Here is a 22091-nt window from a genome sequence, read left to right as displayed (position 1 = left end):
TTGTGGATTGTTTAACAATGCATGAACTGGATTGTTTAACAGTGCGTGAACTGGGAGACGTGACCTAAGTGCCTGTTGAAAGGAAGTGTAGCATACGCACTACCTTCAGCAAAGGGGCGGGGGGATGGCTGTCCGGATGTTGATTAGGCTCACCAGGTCATCATGTTTGAGGTCCACTATTGTGGTGATGGTGTCCCTGTTAGCCGGTATAGGGTGTGAATCTGAGCGGGTGTTAGGTTGAATGGGCTGGCCCTTAGGCGAGGGATTGGTGGCTGCCTGCGGGGTACAACTGCCTGCACAATGGGTATCTGCTGGCCCATTCTCGCCCTCTTCTCCTACTGCGCCTCCGCTGCATACTCTGGCTCACTGCCTCCTGTTCCAGTACTGCTAGTGCTAATGGTAATATTGTGGCTTTGGGAGGGGTGTGGTGTGTGGGAGTGCTCCTTTTGTGCTGTGCCAGACTCCATTGCCACCACCTGTGCTGAATGTGTGCACATGTGGCAGGTTTCTACACACCAGATTCATATTAACAGTTCCTATGCGATGCCGGTGTTTACGGCATCATTGTATCCGTTATTACCAGCATGCCCATGTTGTTAATTGCATGTCCAGTCAGCTCTTAATGTGGGCATAATTGCGGCATGCTGGTGTCACTGGCACGGCTGCCGCGTGTCAACGATGATACCAGCAACGGTTTGGCGGCCACGGCGGGTCCAAGCCGATGCCGGTGGCACCAGCATCGCGACTCGGACTACTCCAGTCCAGTAATGGATGCCGGTACGGTAATACCAGCATCAATTTTACCAGACCGGCAACCTTGTAATGAGTCCCTAATTGAAACCATCCATTAGGTTTGGTTTAACCTAAGTGAAGTGTACTCATTGTATTTTACACAAGAACCAACACCATGGCCTGCTTTAGGCCTGGGGACTACTCATATGTTGCTTAGTCTGGGAGGTACAAGTATTAGGTAAGATTTTAATATTAATGCTAACTCTTCCTGACCTGTGTCAATGCCAGAACTTTTTGCTTTTACTGGTGGATTATTTGTCCTTATACCTCTGTGAGTGGGAACCTTTTTCCACACTCACAGAATCTTTTGCGCTCTTTATGCATGTCATTTTTTAGACTCTCCATAGTGTCTTTTAAAAGTTATCCTCTTTGAAAACGTTTTGGCAATAAGTGCCTATTGTTACTGGGTTGCCCTAGGGGCTCCCCTTTTAACTTTCTCTGGCTAACCTTGTGAGAACTACAGTTCCCAAGGGCAGAAAGGAAAGGATCTTTGGATCCCTTTTACATTTAATTGAGACCAGCACCACCCCCACCTTATTTGGAGTGCTGGGTTGATGCTGAGTATCCTCTTTCTCATTTTAAATATAACTTTTATGTTACAAGGACAAACTTGCCTTTACTGGATGGTGACAGTGAACCTTTTTATTAATTGGGTGCACCTTTACCGCAGGCTGTTTGCACAGCCATGGGTGCTCATGTTACCAAAATGGCCCCTGTCTTGTTTTTTCACCATTTTAGTGTTCCTTCCCCTGACCTCCATGGTGGGAAATTCCTTTGCGTGATTTTTATCTCCGACAGGAGTCCTGTGGACTCCACGCCCAGGCTCCAGAGTGTCTGTGAAGGCAAGAACTGAGGTAGGAGTCCAATACTCTTTAGCCCTTTGTCTTCCAGCTTGAGTGCGAACTTCCAGTTCAAATTGGAAGGCTGGCTGTCCTGAAAGGATTGCCAACCCCCAAGTTTGAATGTTGCAAGGCTGTTTGATTGGCTGGGTTCCTGGATAAACCTAGAAGCTGAAGGCGTAGTCAACCACTGGAACCAAAACCGAAAAGGAAGATGATTTTGCAGCGGAAACTATTTCCAGCAAGTGGGGAGCCTACTGTGTAACCAGAGCCTGCTGTAGCCCTTTCTTGCAATCAACCTGGGGACTCTGAGACCCACTAGATTCAGGAAGACCTGCATTTTGAGCCATCCCACTCCGTGCTGAGCCCTTGTGGGGCTGCAATACCTCAATAACCTGGGATTTCTAGCCATTGTGCAGTGCACGGTCTTCCAAATTCCGAATCTTGCTGAAACTTCGTGGGCATCCTGTTGGATCTCCAGAGGCACGGGTCCAGTCCAAAAAGTTCTCTCACCAGTGTGCTGGACCTTGCAAACAACGAGAATCTGATCAACAATATTCTGTCTTCTTCTGTGCTCCTGAAAAAGGCGCCAAATCGACTGGACCGCATCCAGCCCCGAGGAAAACCTTGCCTAGAGCCTTCCCCGTGATCCTTTGTGCAAAAGTCCTTTCATTGTCCTGTTTTATTGATGAAGGAATTCAACGACCGGGTTTTTGGCTGCAGGTCCCGATGTCCTCCTGCTGTAAAGTCTTCTATGCTGAGGTACTGTGCTGGCTTGGGAATTTACTTACCTTAAGTCTCTTGTGATTCCTGTGTAGTTTTGGGGTAGTTTCTGTGATTGGGAGTCCTCTGGTCCAGTGCACCCAGGCCCCTGCTGGGAGCCTCCTAGGGTCTCTTCTGTGAGGCCCCTGGACCCTCAACTAACTCTAAACGTAATAAACGTATTTATTCTAACAGTGTTCATTAGGAACTCTGACTTTTGCTACTTAAGAACCTATCCTGACCTGCCTGTCGGACACTAGAACCTAGTGACCCCCCCTTCTGCCATTGAGAACACTCATGCTCGAAGAATAAGGGGAAGACTTCTAAGGATTGGGCCTTTTGCCTAGAAAAGAGAATATGTGTTTAAAAGTTACTTACTTGCAAACGAAGTTGGTTGGTAACTCTAACTCTGAGAGTGAACAGTTAAGAAAGTTATTACTTACCTTAGAAATGTTCTGCCATTCTTAAAAGTTGATATATAAGGTTGTTTTACTTACCTTAGAAATGTCTGCCATCATGAAAAGTATATGTAACTTCATTCTTTCATTAGAAACTGTTTTGCCATTCTAACAGAAAGTAGATGTAAGGTTATATTACTCACCTGTGATTGTGTTGTGTCTCTTCCCAAAAGTAAAGCTTTTCGTTTCACTTCACTATTCCTGTTAGGATGCATGTATGAGTGTCCCCAACTGGGTCTTGCTTCCCCTGACTTGCTGTTAGCCTGTCCAGAATAAGTCTGCATTAGATTTTACCTACTAGAATCACCTTGAGTTATTCATCAAGTGTAACACTGGGTTTTGCATTCCCTGGTCTGTTGTAGACAGACACAAAAACAGTCTTGCTTGTAGCTCCAGTAAAAAGTGTATAGGTTTTAATTACCTTGCGTATAACTGTGTTATCCTAAAATCAGTTAAAGTTATTGCTTCCCTTAGTCTGTGAACTGAAAAGCAACTGTAATTGGGTATTACACCCCAAGGTCCAACTCCCCTAGGATAACTGTGTTATCCTGAATCAGAGTTATAGGCTTATACTGTTCCTAGAATTTGTGTTTCACTAGATCAGAAAAGTATATTGTCCAGTTGATATTTCTATGTGGTTTCTTGCTGTGTGTCACGGAACGGAGAACGGCAGACTCTAAGGGAGAACTCTGCATGCGTGGCAGGGGTGTTTTTTTAACCAGGACTGAGAGTAAATCTTGGGGACACACGCAATAAGGATCCACAAATATGAGGGAGAGACACAACGAATGGGCCCAACACCTTATGGAGTCAGCAACCATGCTGAACTAACAATTGCGGCAGGGTGACTCAGTTTTCGAAGGAACAGGCTACTGCCAGAAGACAGAAATAAATTGTCCAGAGGGCAGTCTCGGCAGGCACTGCCAGCCAACATAGATACATCACACAAAGCACATCTAATTGAGAACGCCTTGGACCCAAGTGTGCTCAGGCTCCTTCCAGCCATTCTCCCTTTTGGAGGCCTCCACAGAAACACAGGTTGACCAACAGAAGTGTGAAACTCTGTCTGAAAATGGAAAAGAAGTCATATCTTGAACATCTAGATGACACGCATTACATATCGAATTGAATTATGATAATGTGAACTGGTTTTTTGGTATTCGAACAATGTATATGTCCTGATGAGGTGCACCAGATAGAAATATCACATGTCTATTGTGGTGCCCGAAACTTGAGTAGACAACACCATAGAGCCCAATTTGCTAACTTGGGTCTCTTTGAGTTTCTGTAAAAGATATAGGCAATTGATAATATGTTCATGAGTAAGCTTGATTGAACAATCGTCCTGTTTAACTTTGTGAAAGGAAAAATTTAGTGTCAAATAGGTGTCTGCAATTACATAACAACATTGGAGCCCTAATAGATGGGTGTTCTACTTTTAGAACAGAGTGATTAAAGTTGCGTTTTTTTGCACAGTACAAATGGTGGATGGTATGAATGTGGATGAAAGTGGTTGTGAGTAAGAATGGGTGAAATGTGATCACTGTTTTTGATATGATATGTGTTTTTTCTAGATGTGATGTATATTCTTAAAATTGGTTTTTAATATATGAAATGTCACTGTGTTACATGTGGTTTTTCTATAAATGGATGTTTTATAATGAACTTTGAACAATAAATGTAAGAAATGAACTCCAAACATACTTACTGTGATTTGTCTACAAGACATTCCCTTTTGATTATGGCGATCCTTTTGGAAAGGATGTTTGTCAGCGTCTTTACGCATGAACTATTTCATAAATGAATGGAGGGGGTGCACTTATTTATTGATAATTGCAATTTTTGAATGGTGTGTCGCAGTACAACTGATAGGATCTACTACACTGGTATTACTGAAAGTAATCGAAAAGTAAATATTGGTTTGACGTCCCTAGATCTCCTGTTAGGTGTTCCAAATAAGGTTATATTCTTTGGTCTGTGTACCTAAAGGATAGTGGTGTGTTTTTCCATAATGTGTTTACATGATCTGCCATAGTACTTATTTCCCCCAAGATTTATCTGGGCCTACTTGTATTTAAATAAACCATTTTTCTTTTTACTATACATAGTGTTTCAGTGTTTCTTTGGACCATTTGTAGTACAATTTCTTTGTACTGATTCTACAGCCCTATCTCTCTCCTAAGATAAGCCTGTATGCTCTGTGTACTCTACCTTGTTACAGCCTTATACTAAGAGTGGAGTCTTGTAATGCCTCAGTTGAATGGTTTTACTAAGCCCTTAGTTGGACTTCAGAAAAACTGTCCTAACAGCGACCTTTCCCTTAAACCACATACAAGACCTTGCCAGAAAACAAACTAACTCATACATATCCTCAGAAAGAAACCTCATCTACTCGGAACTTCACCAAAAGATCATAAACACTAATACCCTAATACTCTCAAAACTAGAATACTACAATTTTCTATGTATGTGTCTGTCCTCAGAAAACCTGAAACTGCTCACAATTATCCAAAATAAAACCGCTAGGTTTGCATTAACCTCCAGTCTTAAGGACATATTACTCGTAAAACCCTAAACTGGTTACCCATCAAAACTAAAATATAACTCAATATCCTAACGGTTACATACAAGACCATCCACTCTTCTATCCCCTCAAGCATCCATCATTCCATAAGCTTGCAATCAGACTCAGAAACCTACAGTGATCAAATTAGACTAAATTAATGCATCAAACATTTCAGCTAAAAGAACACAGAGGCAAATTGTTCTCTTCCATTGCTCCACTATGAAACAAGCTACCACAATACATCTCACAAGAACCCAATTCACCACTTTCAGACAACTATGCAAAGGCTGGTACACTGCCAACCTCCAATCGCCAACCCAAATCTCGCCCTCCGTCAACATTCATCCATCTAACACTTCACCTGCATAACCCCACTCCCTCCTTCATCTGTAATCCCCTTTGTTTCAACTGTATAAGCACTTAGATACCCCTAATCCCATCTCTACTCACCCTACTTCCACCTTGGTTAATACTTTCTGCAGCGCCACCCCTTCTCTGCATCTCCCTTTTACCACAATATCACATACATGATATTCACTTTTAGACCACCACAAGAGGACGTTTATCTCTTCAGTAAACTACACTTCGAAGGGATTGTATCCTTCGACGTATTCCTTATCTTTGATAGATCATCTCCCAGCTTGCTGGCCTCAGAATTTTTTTTTCATTTGAGGGCGCTGCGCGTCGCCGTCCCTCGAGCCGATGTCCCTCGACGGCCTCCGTATCGTCGCAGACGGCACTATGCGTATAAATAGACTCGCGCAGCGTCCGTTGCTCAGTTCCGTTTTTCCGCGCTTCGTGGGGCCTCGGAAAATCGTTGCTCAGTTCTTCAGTCGAATATATCAATATATTCCTCATGAATACCGACTCGTACTCGATGGCTTATGGCTTCCTCACCCGAACTGACGACTCCACGGTCCGGCTTCAAAAAATGTCGAGACTGTGGAAAGAAAATGTCATTGACGGATCCTCAGAGGATCTGTTTGCGGTGCCTGGGAATCGAGCACCATTGTTCGGAGTGCGAGGACTGCATGTCCATGACGGCGAAAGCCTTGAAGGAGCGTAAGGGGAAGCTCGAGAGAGGTAAGGCAGTTAAAACTTCTTCGAAAGTTTCCTCGTCGGAGTCGAGACATTTGTCTCCTCGCCATCATAAAAGACATTCTCGTTCTAGGTCTCGAAGCAGTTCCCATCACTCTAGAGATCTAAGCATTCAAATAAGAGACGTCGAAGATCCCCTTCCTCGTCTTCGTCTTCTTCCGTTTCCCCAAAAAGGGTCTCCTGTCCCACAAAACATAGCTCTCAGGCTGAGTGGGAGGAATTCAGGAAAAAGATGCTAAACGTCTTCGAGCAAGCGGCCTCGACCCCCTTGAAGACTGCTAAGGTGATACCCTGGGTGAAAGACCTGAAAAATCAAAAAGCTGTGAGTTGCAGTACCCGGCGAAAGAAGCCACTCGAGAGCGTCACAAACCCTCGAGTAAAGGCAAAGTTACGTCTTCGACGCCGTCGTCGAAGATCCCTTCGACACATAGATCGGCGTCATCGACGCAGTTATCGAAGGGTTCTTCGACGCACAGGTCAGTCGAGTCGACGCCGTCTTCGACGCCGAGAAACGATAAACCCACGGCCACCTCACAGCCAGTGGCCATACCCAGAGCCTCGAGCACGAGAATGTCGTCGAAAACCTCAAGTAGAATCCCGATACTCTCGAGTTCATCAAGGCCTCTACCACCTTTCTCGACGCCTTTTTCGATGGCTTTGATGGCTTTGAAGCCTTTAACGTCTGCGTCAACGTTTTCTCAGCCAATCATGACAAACTTGGCTCCTTCTGCTCTGGAAGTGGGATTTATACCATTTTCAAGACCTGGTCACTCCAGGGTCTTATCTTCTATTTATGAAGAAGGGGAGGATTCGGATCAGGAAAGACCTTTTGAGTTGCAGGGAACTGCAACTCCTGTACCAGAGGAATTTACCTCTGAGGAAGGTAGGTTGAAAGACCTCCATGAAACCCTACAGGAAGCAAGTGGGTTGGACACTTCCTCAGAAGTGGAATTTGCCACATCAGACCCAGGGGAACATGCTGAAACCCCTTATAGAACCTTGATGGCAAGGATAATAGTGTTTATGGGATTTTCCACACCCTCACCTGCTTTTCAGCAATACAACCTCACAGACATCTTGGTCAAAGGTCCATAGGAGGATCCTGTGGTGCCATTTCATGCGGCATTACAAAGGAGAATATTGGCAAACTGGGAAACACCTGAGTTAATCCTGGCAGTTCACAAAAAATTATCAGCTAAATAGCGGGGGTCTTCTGCTGACCCTGAATATTTATCCAAACACCCAACTCCGGAGAGTCTGGTTGTTCAGGCAGCTACCTCAGCAGGTTGTAAATCGGCTTACCCTACTGTTCCTCAGGACAGGGATGATAAGAGATATGACTCTATGGCCCAAAAAGTATTTTCCGCATGTAGAATGGCGTTGAAAGCCATCAATGCTACTTTTAAGCTCGCTTAGTTCAGCAACACACTTTGGGAGTGTGCTTCATTAGCGGCTGACTACCTACCGGAGGGAGAAGAAAAGGAAGCATTTCTCAACATCATTAAGGATGGTAAGGACGCAATGTGCGAATCACTTCAGACTGGCATCGATTCTGCTGACAGTATCAGCAGGGCCATGGCGGCAAGTACAACAACTAGGAGATTTGCTTGGTTGCGAAAGTCTGGGTTTGCTCCAGATGTGCAAAGCAGACTCTTGAATATGCCCTTTGACGGCTCTTCTTTGTTTGGTAAGAAGGCGGATGACAGTTTAGAAAAACTACAAACATCAAAGGCAGCAGCAAAATCCTTAGGAGCTGCAATCCGTCAGACACCATATCGCCCCTCAGGAACCTCTTGGAGAGGTAAGTCCTTTCGCTTCTATTCCGCATTCGGAAAGGGCAGAGGACAGCCGGTTCAAAGGGGTCAGAAGAAATTCACCCGAGGTGGACGGGGTAAAAACACAAAAGCTGCAGCAGCAGCAGGTTCCTCTTTACCCTCGGCATCTGCATCAGCCGCCTCCAAACAGCTCTGAGGACTCTCTTCACAAAACACCAGTAGGGGGCAGGTTACTCAACATCTGACGGAATGGCAGGCTATTACGTCAGATGCTTGGGCATTGGAGACAGTTGCCCAAGGTTACTGCCTGCCTTTTCTACCCATCCCTCAGTCATCCACTGGGGAACAGCTCTCTGAAAGTTCCAGATCCGCTCCTCTTGCAGGAAATTGTAGACCTGCTAGAGAAAGGTGCCATAGAACCGGTACCTGTAGCGAAGAGGAACAAGGGCTGGTACTCCCCCTACTTTCTCATACCGAAGAAGGACGGAGGACTGAGACCCATCCTGGACTTACGAGAATTGAACAAGTTCCTCAGGAAGGACAAGTTCAAGATGGTAACTCTCTCTCAGCTCCTTCAGGCCCTCCAGCTGCAGGACTGGCTGGTATCTCTGGACCTCCACGATGCTTATTTCCATGTGCCAATCCATCTCAAACACAGGAAATACCTGAGGTTCGCAATTGGCGGCTCTCATTATCAATTTCGAGTTCTGCGATTTGGGCTGACCTCCGCCCGAGGGTCTTCACCAAGCTAATGTCGGTAGTGACTGCAAGTCTAAGGAGGGAAGGGATCCATGTCTACCCCTACCTGGACGATTGGCTGATCAGAGCTGTATCTTCGGAAAAAGCTCAGATCCAGCTAGATTATGTCTGCCACTTCCTTCACAAACTGGGCTTCTCCCTCAATTTAAAGAAGTCACAGATGATACCATCACAGAGACTCCAGTTCATTGGAGCGGTTCTGGACACTTCCCTGGGAAAAGCCTCACCACCAGAGGTGAGGGCTCAAGCTATTCTGCAGATGGTCACCAAGTTTCAAAATGCCCAACGTCTCCCAGCCTTCGACTTTAAGAGGTTGCTAGGCCTCATGGCATCCTGCATCTTCCTTGTGCCAGAGGCTCGCCTGAGAATGAGATCTCTTTAGTGGGCACTGAGAACTCAGTGGTCGCAATTCTCAGGGAGAATGACAGACCTGCTTCAGATTCCGGACAAGGTGGCTCGAGACCTTCAGTGGTGGGCCTGCCAGAAAAACATCTTGAAGGGGGAACTGTTTTGGCAACCATGGCCGGAGATAATAGTAGTCACAGATGCCTCACTCACGGGGTGGGGAGCCCATACCAACGACTTGACCATCAGCGGTCGTTGGTCTCCATCGGAGTCCAGACTACATATCAACCTGTTACAGCTGAGAGCAATCAGAATAGCGCTGAAAGCTTTTCTGCCATCTGTACAGGGGAAAAATGTCCTGATAATGATGGACAACACAGTGGCCATGCACTACCTCAACAAAAGTGAAGGCGTAGGATCACTGCCCCTGTGCAGAGAGGCAATGCAGCTCTGGTTTTGGGAAATTCAAGAAGGAATCTCTCTATCGGCAGTCCACCTAGCCGGAGAGAAGAACTTGACGGCGGACGCTCTGAGCAGGCAGAGCACAGTCTCCCACGAGTGGGAACTAGCTCAGGAAGTCATTCAGGAGATCTTCGCCCTTTGGGGAACCCCTCAAGTGGATATGTTTGCCACCAGTACCAACAGAAAGTGCAATCTGTTTTGTTCAAGGGAATTTCGCCCGAGAGGAGCTCTAGGGGACGCGTTCGTAGTGGACTGGGAGTTTCCACTCCTCTACGCGTTTCCACCAGTCCTTGTCATTCCTCAAATGATCAGGAGGTTGAGAAGATTCCAGAGAACCATGATCCTAATTGCCCCAGACTAGGCCAGGAGAACGTGGTACCCGGGCCTTCTGGAAATGTCCATCTGCCCTCCAATTCGTCTTCCACTCAAGGAGAATCTTCTCTCACAGAAGGGAGGTCAGGTTCTCCATCCAGACATCGGAACCCTCAACCTTCACGCCTGGCTTCTGAAAGGTTGAGATACAAGGATTGGGACCTTCCTGATGACGTCATGGAAGTGTTGCTTTCGGACAGAAGGCCAGCAACAAAGTCTTTATACTGCTGCCGTTGGAAAAAGTTTTGCAGCTGGTGAAGAGAAGAGAATATCGACCCCTTTTCATGTGGTACACCAACAGTGTTATCCTTTCTACTCTACTTGGCAAATTCAGGCCTTCAAGTTGGCACTATCAAGGGCTATCTCGCAGTGCTATCGATCTTCAAGCGCACTGTGGAGGAGCCTTCGTATTTCAAATTACCCTTAGTAATACAATTTCTAAAGGGATTAACTAATGTCTACCCTCCAAGACCTTTCCAGGTTCCTTTATGGGACTTAAATTTAGTCTTAAATTTCCTGATTGGTACTCCTTTCGAACCACTCCACTCTTGTTCGCTAAGATTTCTCACCCTTGAAACTGTCTTATTAGTGGCTTTAACATCTGCTATAAGGGTGAGCGAATTACAAGCTCTATCTTGTAAACCCCCTCATACAATTTTTCATAAAGACAAGGTTGTCCTACAGGTGAAGCCTTATTTCCTCCCAAAGGTGGTTTCTGAATTCCACATCACTCAGAAAATTACTTTACCTTCATTCTATCCGCCTCCCCATCCGGGGAAAGAGGAAGAAAGACTACATAGGCTGGACCCAAGGGTAGCTTTAAGCTTTTACATCAGCAGACTTGCTAGGATTAGGCAAACAGACCACTGTTTGTGGGTTACTCAGGGCACAAGTTGGGACTACCGATAACAAAACAAACCATTTCCAGATGGATTATTTTGGCCATTCTGGAATGTTACAAACTGGCCGGGAAAGAGCCTCCTCAAAATCTTAGGGCTCATTCAACCAGGGGTATCGCAACCTCCTCGGCCCTCCAAAGAGGGGTTCCGGTTCGAGACATATGTGCGGCTGCCACATGGTCGTCCGCACATACCTTCACAAGATTTTACAACCTGGATTCCTCCTCTAGTTAAGAGACTAGGTTTGGCAAAGCTGTATTACATTCGGTTCATTTCTGAAAGGAAACATGGCGTTTTACTCCCACCTCCAATTGCACACCACTGCTATGGGAGTCTATCAAAGATAAGGAATACGTCGGAGGACACAATCCCTTCGAAGAACAAGTTACTTCTTACCTTGTAACGTTCTTTCGATGGGGTGTTCCTCCGACGTATTCCTTATCGTCCATCCCATCCATCCCTGCAGTAATACTTCCCTTGTGGTTGCAGTTTACGCTCTTTCCAGGTCAATAACCAATTCATGTAAAACAACTGTTAATGTCAAAACGGAACTGAGCAACGGACGCTGCGCGAGTCTATTTATACGGGTGGTGACGTCGGCGCCGATACGGAGGCCGTCGAGGGACATCGGCTCGAGGGACGTCGACGCGCAGCACCCTTTACTGAAAAAATAATTCTGAGGCCAGCAAGCTGGGAGATGATCTATCAAAGGTAAGGAATACGTCAGAGGAACATCCCATCGAAAGAACGTTACAAGGTAAGAAGTAACTTGTTCTTCCTTCCTTTCAAACCCCCCGATCCTCCTTCATTGCTCCTCTCCCTTCCCATCTACTCCCCTCTGTCTCTTCACTAATTCTGGAATGTGCTCTCTTTTGCTTTGAAAGTATTTGCTCACTAACCCTAATTAAATGTCAATGGTCTGTACATGCTCTTACAACCTAGCTGTGACGAGAAGAGTGTGTGGCTTTGGATACCTCTTGCGATCTGGCACCTGTGTACAAGTCATCAATAAAATAAACATTCTGTGTATATTCAATAAGCATGTTGCTGTATAAAAGATCCATTACTGGAGGAATCAATGTTACTCACCTGTAGACATAGCTCTCCAGCATTGGTATCTATTATAGATCCACATGCTCTTTGCATATTCCCTGACACCAAGGCGGGAATCCACAGTTTAAAAAAAAAAAAGTCCCTATAGAAATACATATAGATTAGTAACACTTTGACTATGCCCCATATTTAGGCCTTTTATCTGTGTCAGTTGCGCTTGTTTTAGCACAACTGTGAGCAGCCCTTTTGACCTACTATTTCCACCTCATCACTTCACACCAAAAATTTCAAGCACACTCCGCCTTCACCTTCTAGCTCCTTTTACCCTTTTCAGCCTCCTCCCTTCTCCTTTTACTCTCCTCCAACTCCTTCCTGCTGCTCTGAATCCCCCTCTTTGCTTTCTCTTTTCACTCTGTCACCTCCTCCTGTTCTTCTGTCTCTGCTACCAGCTCTTTGCTATATCCTCCTCGCCCCACTGCCATGCGCTAGTGTGCTCCTCACACCTCCCATACTCCATTTTTTTGCAACTTTTCAAATGTTAAATTCAAAAGGTGTTTCAACAGACCTAACAAAATCTTGGTCTTAACACGTCCAACTATTGTTTTAAGATTTAATGTGGCCTAACAACCCCAGTATAAAGTAGTTTTAAAGGCTATATCAATACATTGTGCAATTTGACTTTTCAACGGGCATATCCTGTTTTATACACCCTTATAGTGAAGTGCTTTTTCTTTTTTCTTCTTTCAGCCTCTGTCTTGGGTGCCAATTTCAGTCGTGTTTCCTGTATCCATGATAATACTGGTAAGTAAGTAAGTAAAATGGTGGAGTGTTTGTGTATCATCAGAAATAAACCAAAGTAGCCTCCCATTGCTCTTGGCTGGGACACATTCCTGGGTGGAGAAGAACCATTGACAAAGCCATAAGTGTTACCTTTGTGCAACTCCCCATCTCTGGTTTTAGGTCACATTTACAAGGGGTTTAGATAAATTTAACACATCGAGAAGAAATTACTTTAGTGGCAATGATCATAGAAGCACTGGGAAAACTGCTGTGGGAGAAGCACAAAGAAGGGAGGCAGTGGAGTGATGGTGGACTCTTATGGCCATGTGCTAGCATCATATCATCAGGTGCAGTCAACCTTATACCCATCAATTTGCTTTGTAGAGTAGAGAGTACCCTCCAATGACCATACAATGAAATCATGGACAGGGATATGTGAGGGGTCAGAAATCAGAGGCGGACACAAAGTAGAAGTGTTTTCAACATCAGACATCTTAAAAGTAAAGATCAGTCTGTGTCTTGTAAACATTATATTTACTGTCCTTGTGTTCAAAACACTAAAGATGAACAACCAAAAATTGTAAGGAAAGTGTCTCTGATGCGAGTTTGGCAAAATGTGCAAAACCAAATAGATAAATCCAACAAAATAATCTTTGGATCCAGAGAGAGAGTTCCATTCCCCTATATGTCTCAGGTAAGATGGCAAGGGCGGCTCTTGCAAACAATAATAATAATAATAATTTAGCATTTATATAGCACTACAAACCCTCAGGTATCTGAGCGCTGCTTATTATTACCCACGGTGTGTGGTGATCATTTATCGACCTCGGAAGGATGAAAGGCTGAGTTTGGCCCTGCCGGGATTCGAACCTGCGTCAGCAGGCTCTGCACAGATGTCAAAGCGAGGGCTCTACACGCTGTGCTATCGGATCGGCTTGATTCCTTAAAGATGGCAACAAATGTCTCTTTCAGACAATCACTTCTCGATGAAGGCAAAACTGTCTCTTTTAAATATCCAGTTCCTGAGAATGGCAAAAGTCTCTTTCAAATAATCACTTCTCGAAGATGGCAAAAGTGTCTCTTTCAAATAACCACTTCTCGCAGATTGGTTTCTTTTCCAAATATTCACTTCCTAAAGATAGCACAATTGTCGCTTTCAAATAACAACTTGGAATGGACTGTATTCTCCCAGGTACTACTCATCTTTGATATCTACAATATCCAGTTTCAGCTGCTTCGGAATAATTTTATTTCAGTAGAGGGCGCTGTGCGTCCCTCGAGGGCCTCCATCTCGAGGATGATGCCATCAAAGGTATATATAGAACGTACAACGCCCGTTGGCTTCAGTTCCATTTTTCTAAGTAAGCTTTCACTTCGTGAATTACGGCGCGCTTTATATATTTCTTCGGAAATTGTCAATAATGTCTTTGTCTTCCGCTCTGACAAACCCGAAGAGGGTTTAAAAAATGGCAAGACGGAGATGCAAAAATGTTGCTGGCGGACCCATATCAGGTGTGCTTGTGGTGTCTCGGTGTGGAGCACAAGACATCGACCTGTCAGAAGTGTCAGTCTATGACCGGAAAGGCTCTGAAGGGAGCGTGAAGGGAAATTGGAGGTGGGTAAACTCCCTAAAAAATCCACTTCGACAATCCTGTCAAAAAAACATTCTTCCGACAAAGCAAGAGACAACTCTCCTTGACGGAAGAAGACTAAAAGGTCCAAGTCACGGAGTGGCTCCCACCACTCCTCAACATCGTCGAGGAAATTGAAGAAAAGGCCTTATAAATCGCCTACTTTGTCTTCCTCGTCCGACTCCACTCCAAAGAAGATTATATCTTGCCCCATTGAGGCCTCTATTCTGGCTGAATCGGAAACATTTAGGCACGAAATGCTAAAGATTTTCGAGAGCCAGAAACCCTTGAAGCAAATAGGCCATGCTCTTAACGCACCTTCTGAAGCCGGTAAGGAAAGGGCTTGAGCCAAATCCTGTGCACCTTCAAGCAGGGGACTTAGGCCAGATTCTCATTGAAGGCCGCCAAGGCTTCGACACGTTAAAAAGTAATTGAAGAATCATTTGAGTCATCGAAGTCTGTCACGGACAAAGTCCACAGACAAGTCAACATCAAAGTCATCGACGTCATCGATGTCGCGGATGCCATTGGTGCCATCGATGCCCAAGACTTCTTCATCAAACAAATCGATGCAAAAAATAAGTTTAATGACTCCATCGGCATCTGGCTCAAAGCCATTGAGGCCTTTACCAGCAATTCAAAAATCCTTCACACCAGCCTAGAAAGGATTTTTTTAAGTCATTCACATCCATTTATGAAAACAATGAGCCTCCAGATGACAATGATCCACCGTTTGGATTACAATGCAGCACTCCTAATGTCCCTGATAGCTTTATATCGGAGGAATGTATGTTGCAGGATCTGTGTGAAAATTTACAGTCAGTCAGTGGGGTGGACACCTAACCAGAGTTGGATTTTGACAAGCCAGAACCAGATGATCACGCACTTGCATCTTACAGACAATTGATGACCAGGGTCACTGATTTTATCGGGTGGAGCAGGCCTGTTCTCCCATTCAAACAGGATGACCTCGGGGATAGCCTGGACAAAGGTCCTCAAAGGGATCCAATCCTGCCTTTTCATGTCACGCTACAAAAGAGAGTAAGTGCAAATTAGGAGGCAGTCAATAGAAAATTGACACAAAAATATAGGTCGTCAAGTAACGATCCCCAGCTACTTGTCTAAACATCCTACACCAAAAAGCCTGGTGGTGCAAGCAGCAACCGCAGCCTCCAAGCAAACTGCCTGTGCAACCATTCCACCAGATCGGGATGATAAGCGTATAGACACCTGGTCAAGGATAGTCTTTTCTACCGGGATCATGGCTCTCAAATAAACTAACTCTAACTGTGCAATTGCAAAAATCACCTAAACCCGATGGGACTATGCATCCATGGCGGCTGAACATATTCCCGAAGCGGAAGAAAGAGACAACTGCTTGGCCATTGTAAAAGGTGTCAGAGAGGCCATGTGTGAGTCTTTACAGTCACGTCTAGATTCTGCTGACAGTATCAGCAGAGCCATGGCAGCCAGCACCGTGATACGCAGGTTTGCGTGGTTGAGGAAGTCTAGATTTGCACCAGACGTGCAGTCTGGACTCCTTAATATGCCTTTTGATGGGTCTCATCATTTTGGCAGCAAGGCTGACAAAAGGCTTGAGAAGCTGCAGACCTCGAAGGCAGCAGCCAAGTCTCTAGATGCCGCTTTAAGGCAACCTCAGCCTTTTCACCGCAGTGGACCTTCTTGGAGGGGTAGATCCTTTTGCTACTACTCAGTTGGAAGAGCGAGAGGAATGGCTGGTCAAAGAGGCCAAAGAAGATTCCCTCATGGTGGACTAGGGAGAGGTGCAAAGTCCGCCCAAGCAGCAGCATCTTTACCATCAGCCACTGCTTCAGCCGCCTCAAAACCTCGCCGAGGTCTTGACTCACAACACCCCGGTGGGAGGCAGACTGTCTCCACATCTGAAAGAATGGCTCAGTTTTACTTGAGAAGCTTGGGCATTAGAAACCATAGTCCTAGGTTACTACGTTGCCTTTATTCAGCGACCTTAGAATCATCCACACGGAAGCCATTCGTTAAAGGTTCCAGATCTGTTCCTTTTGCAGGAGATTTTGAGCCTGCTAGAGAACGGTGCATATTTCCTGATCCCCCAACAAGGACAGAGGACTGAGAACCCTCTTGGATTTGAGATACTTGTCCTCAGGAAGGACAAGTTCAAGATGGTTACACTTTCTCAGATCCTTCAGGCCCTCCAGCTCCATGATTGGATGGTGTCATTGGACCATCAGGATGCCTATTTCCATGTTCCAATCCGTCTCAAGCAAAGAAAGTACCTGAGGTTCTCTCTCATTATCAGTTTTGAGTTCTGCCATTCGAGCTGACCTGCGCCCCAAGGGTTTTCACCAAACTGATGGTGGTAGTGGCAGCGAGTCTCGGGAGAGGTGTGATTTATGCCTATCCCTACCTGGAAGATTGGCTGATCGGGCAAATTCTCCCCAACAAGTCCTGGAGCATCTCGGCGTAACCTGTCACTCTCTCCACAGACTTGGCTACTCCCTCAATTACAAGAAGTCCCACATGATACCATTTCAAAAGCTCCAGTTCATCGGGGCTGTGCTGGATACATCCTTGGGAAAGACCTTGCCACCAGAGGTGAGGGCTCAAGACATTCTGCAGATGGTCACCAAGGCGATGGTCAACAAGTGCCCAGCGTCTCCTGGCTTTTGTCTTTTTGAGGTTGCTCGGCCTCATGGCATCCTGCATCATTCTGGAGCCAGAGGCTTGCCTGAGAATGAGATCCCTCCAATGGGCTCCCAGGACTCAATGGTCCCAATTCTCAGACAGGATGTCACACCCTCTTCAGGTTCCAAGCAGGGTCGTACATGATCGTCTCTGATGGGCTTGCAAGAACAACATTCTGAAGGGAGAATCCTTTTGGCAGCCATAGCCGGAGCTAACAGTAGTGACGGATGCCTCACTCACGGGGTGGGGAGCCGATGCCAACGATCTCACAATCAGCGGTCGTTGGTCTCCATCGGAGTCCAAACTACACATCTACACTTGGAGCTGAGGGCTATCAGACTAGTGCAGAAAGCCTTTCTGCCCTCTGTATGGGGAAAGAATGTCCTGATAATGACGGACCACACAGTGGCCATGTACTACCTAAACAAGAGAGGAGGCGTAGGGCCACTACCACTGTGCAGGGAGGCAATGCAGTTCTGGTTCTGACCAATTCAAGAAGGAATCTCCCTATTGGCAGTTCTCCTGGCCGGAGAGGAGAACACGGCGGCGGACTCTCTGAGCAGGCAGAGCCCAGTCTCTCACGAGTGGCAACTAGCTCAGGAAGTCCATCAAGAGATCTCTGCCCTTTGGGGAACCCCTCAAGTAGATCTTTTCGAGACAAGTGTCAACAGGAAGTGCGAACTGTGCTGCTCCAGGGAATTTCCTCCAAGATTGATTGATTGATATTTTATTTCTATCGCGCTCGTACACAAGTGTTTCAGAGCACGACAAGGCAAGGGAGGGGAACAGGGGAGAACAAAACAGCGATCTTACTAGGCCCAGTGACATTGAGAATGAGCAAGTGCATGGGAGAGAGGGGAGGGGAAAAGTGCATGGAAGGGGGGAGAAGTGGAAAGTGCGAAGCAGAGGAGAAACAGATAAATAACAATAAATACATAATAAAGGCAACAAACAGTGGTAATGCAGCCAGCAATTTGCAAGTGCTAGGTTTAAGGCAGCAGACAGGGTATGTCTGATAAGTGCAGGAAGAAAAAGGGTGGGCTGTATGGGTACAGATACAGACCCCAGTGCAAGGGGTGGCCCGGAGGCAGTTCGGGAGGGTGGCAGAATGAGCAGGTACCTGGGTCCAAAAGACAGAGGGTGGCCAGGTGCACGGTGCCAAGAGAGAACAGATCAGCAGGGGAGAGGGGGAGCGAAGGCAGAAGAAAAGAGGAAGGTCTTGAGGTGCTTCTGGAACCAGAGATGGTTCTCCTCAAGTTTTAGAGTGGCAGGGAGGCTGTTCCAGAGGGAGGCCCCAGCCGAAGACAGAGATCTACCCCCAGCTCGTTTCTTAGAAAAACGACTGACCCTGAGTGAGTTGGAGGTAGAGGAGCGAAGAGCTCGAGAGGGGAGATATTTGCGGAGGGATAGCTGAAGGTATTTTAGACCCAGGCCCCAGAAAGCCTTGTGGACAATGCAGAGGGTTTTGAATTTAATCCTTGCATCCACTGGGAGCCAGTGGAGAGATTTCAGAGCTGGAGAGATACGATCCCAGGGCTGGAGGCCAAGGACAAGTCTCGCAGTCCTGTTCTGGATTAGTTGCAGATGGCGGAAAGTAGAGGCAGGTAGATTTAGAAAGAGGCTGTTACAATAGTCCAAGCTAGAGAGAACCAGAGCTTGAGATACAATGAGCTTCTGGGGGAAGGAGAGGAAAGGCAGAGTACCTCTGAGGAGATGCAGTCGGAAATTTGACTTTTTAGTGACCTTAGAGATGTGGGCGGAGAAGGAAAGGGTGGAGTCAAAGATGACCCCGAGGTTCTTAGCCTCGCAGGTGGGGGTAGGAGGAGAGCCAAGGGAGGCCGGCCAGAGAGTGAGGGGAAAGGATGGTGAAGGTGTGCTGATGAGGAGGATCTCCGTTTGCTGGCATTCAGACAAATCTTGAATGGCAGTTAGGCAATCAGAGATGAGAGAGGGAGAGGAGGTGGCAGAGGGCAGCTTGAAAATGAGTTGAGTGTCGTCAGCGTAGCACTGGAAAGAGGAGCTCTAAGGGACGCGCTCTTAGTGGGCTGGGAATTTCCACTCTTGTACATGTTTCCTCCTGTTCCGCTCATTCCTCATTTCATCAGGAGGTCGAGAAAGTTCTGGAAATCCATGATCCTAATTGCTACAAATTGGGCCAGGAGGACGTGGAACCCGGACCATCTGGACATGTCCGTCTGCCCTTCAATATGTCTTCCACAAAGAGAGGACCTTCTCTCGCGAGAAGAGTCGGGTTCTCCATCCATAGGTCAAGACACTCAACCTTCACGCATGGTTTGAGTGGTTGAGACATCAGTATTGGGACCTCCTGGATGACGTAATGGGATCATGCTTTCGGCCAGAAGGCCAGCAACAAAATCTTTGGACCGCTGCCGTTGTCACAAGTTCAGCAGCTGGTGCAGGGATAGGAATGTGTATCCTTTTATTTGTGATACACCTGTTTTTGCTACATTTGGCAAATCTTGGGCTCCAGATTGGAACAATTAAAGGTTACTTGGCGGAACTGTCAATTTTCAAGCACTCTTCAGAGGAGGATTCGTATTTTAAAATCCCTCCGATTGTTTTATTCCTAAAGGGTCTTACTAATCTATTGCCACCAATTCTATTCCAGGTCCCTATATGGGATCTTAACCTGCTGATAACATTCCTAACATGCATTCCTTTTGAGCCAATACACTCATGCCCATTAAGACTTTTAACTTTGAAAACTGTTTTGCTAATGGCAATAACCTCAGCCCTCAGGGTAAGCGAGTTGCATGCACTTTGCTGTAAACCCCCACACACTGTTTCCTATAAAGACAAGATTGTCCTCAAGGTGAAACCTTTGTTCTGACTTCCACTTGTCGCAAAAGATTATTTTACCATCTTTCTGCCCACCTCCTCATCCTGAAAAGGAAGAGGAAAGATTACATAGGCTGGACCCAAGACGTCCTCTCAGCTTTTTTATATCAAAAAAGTCCAAAATTCGTCAGACCATTATTTATTGGCTCTACAGGCCCTAAATTGGGTTTAGCTGTGACAAAACAGACCCTATCCAGATGGATCATCCTGGATATTGGGGCATGTTACAAGTTAGCAGGCAAAGACCCGCTGGAAGGTTTGAAAGCACATTCCACAAGAGGCTCTCCAGAGAGGTGTTCCGGTAAAAGATATTTGTGCAGCCGCCACAGCCGTCTGGTCCTACTTTTGTAAAACATTACTGCTTGGAATCATCTTCCAATTAAGAAGGAAAATTTGGAAAAAACGGTCCTTCATTCAGTCCATGATAACATTTAAAGACGAAGTAAAATTTATACTCCCACCACCAAATTAGTACTGCTTTGGGAGTCTATCATAAAGTAAGGAATACTTGTGAGGACACAGTCCATTCGAAGAACAAGTTACTTACCCGTGGTAATGTTCTTCGATTGGATGTTCCTCCCACGTATTCCTTATTGCCTCTCCCAGCCTACCCCACCCTAGAATTTACGTGTCTTTACCCTTTGCACTTTCTTTGAACCTATGGTCTATAATACGCCTGGAAATTCCTCTAAGTAACATGTTCTTCCCAAGGATGGCAAAAGTATCTCTTTTAAATAATCACTTCTCGAGGATGACAAACGTGTTTCTTTCAAATAACCACTTGTCGAGGATGGTATAAGTGTCTTTTTCCAAATATTCACTTCCTAAGGATAGCAAAATTGTCGCTTTCAAATAACCACTTCGAATGGATTGTGTCCTCCCACGTAATCCTTATCTTTGATAAATCCACTTCCAGCTTGCTGGCCTCTGAAATGTTTTCACAGAGGGTGCTGCGCGTCGACGTCCCTCGAAGGCCTCCGTATCGGCACCAATGTCACCATAGATATAAATAGTCTCGCGCAGCGTCTGTTGCTCAGTTCCGTTTCCCCGCGCTTCGTAAGCCTCGGAGACGCAACGCTCGATTCTTCTACTCTTCGAAAAGCTTCGAAAATCTTAATATCCTACAATGGCATCTTTGTCCGAAACAACGACGCCACGATCCGGCTACAAAAAATGTTGAGATTGTGGTAAAAAGATGTCATTAACGGATCCTCACAGGATCTGTTTGTGGTGCCTGGGATCAGAGCACCAGTGTTCTGAATGTGAGGACTGTATGTCCATGATGGCGAAAGCCTTGAAGGAGCGTACGGGGAAGTTAGAAAGAGGTAAGCCTGTTAAATCTTCTACTCCTTCGAAATTGTCCTCGGCTGAGTCGAGACATTCGTCTCCTCACCATCGTAAGAAACATTCCCGATCGAGGTCTCAAAGCGGTTCCCACCACTCTTCGAGATTGAGACATTCTAAGAAGAGGCGTCATAGATCGCCCTCTTCATCCTCTAATTCCCCAGAAAGGATCACCTGCCCCACTAAACACAGCTCTCAAGCTAAGTGGGAGGAATTTCGAAAGAAAATGCTTAGGGTCTTCGAGAACGCGGCCTTGACCCCCTCGGAGTTGCCTAGAGGTGATACCCTGGGTGAAAGACCCGAAAAACAAAAACACAGAGAGTCATCGAACCCGGCAAACAAAAACCCTCGAGCATCACAAACCCTCGAGTAAAGACAAGACTTCATTGAATAAGACTGCATCATCGTCGAAGTATTTTCGACGCACAAGTCGTCGACACTTTCGTCGACGCCGTCGTCGACTCCGATGAAAGAAAATCCCTCGAAGCCGCAGGCCCCAACTGCGCCATCGGCACTTCAGGTGTTGAATGTCCCGTCGAAGGCGTAGAGAGTGGCGGCGACAATATCTCGATTCTCTCAACGACATGAAGGCCTTTTTCGAGTTTTTCAACGCCA

At 46.1% G+C, this 22091-nt stretch overlaps 1 protein-coding gene across 1 annotated transcript in view; it reads left to right on the top strand.

Annotated features, from left to right (window-relative positions):
* LOC138579802 (uncharacterized) overlaps nt 1-22091 on the top strand; it is an 877832-nt gene that overhangs the window by 490101 nt on the left and 365640 nt on the right. Inside the window, exon 3 of the mRNA XM_069650032.1 lies at nt 12928-12981. Within this exon, the coding sequence (XP_069506133.1) occupies nt 12928-12981 (54 nt within the window). The remainder of the gene's footprint in view (nt 1-12927; nt 12982-22091) is intronic.

This window comes from Ambystoma mexicanum, chromosome 3p (genome assembly GCF_040938575.1).
Source record: "Ambystoma mexicanum isolate Mex_15411 chromosome 3p, UKY_AmexF1_1, whole genome shotgun sequence".
NCBI lineage: Eukaryota > Metazoa > Chordata > Amphibia > Caudata > Ambystomatidae > Ambystoma > Ambystoma mexicanum.
The sequence above is the reverse complement of the archived record's forward strand: the minus strand, read 5'-3'. Positions and strand labels throughout refer to the sequence as shown.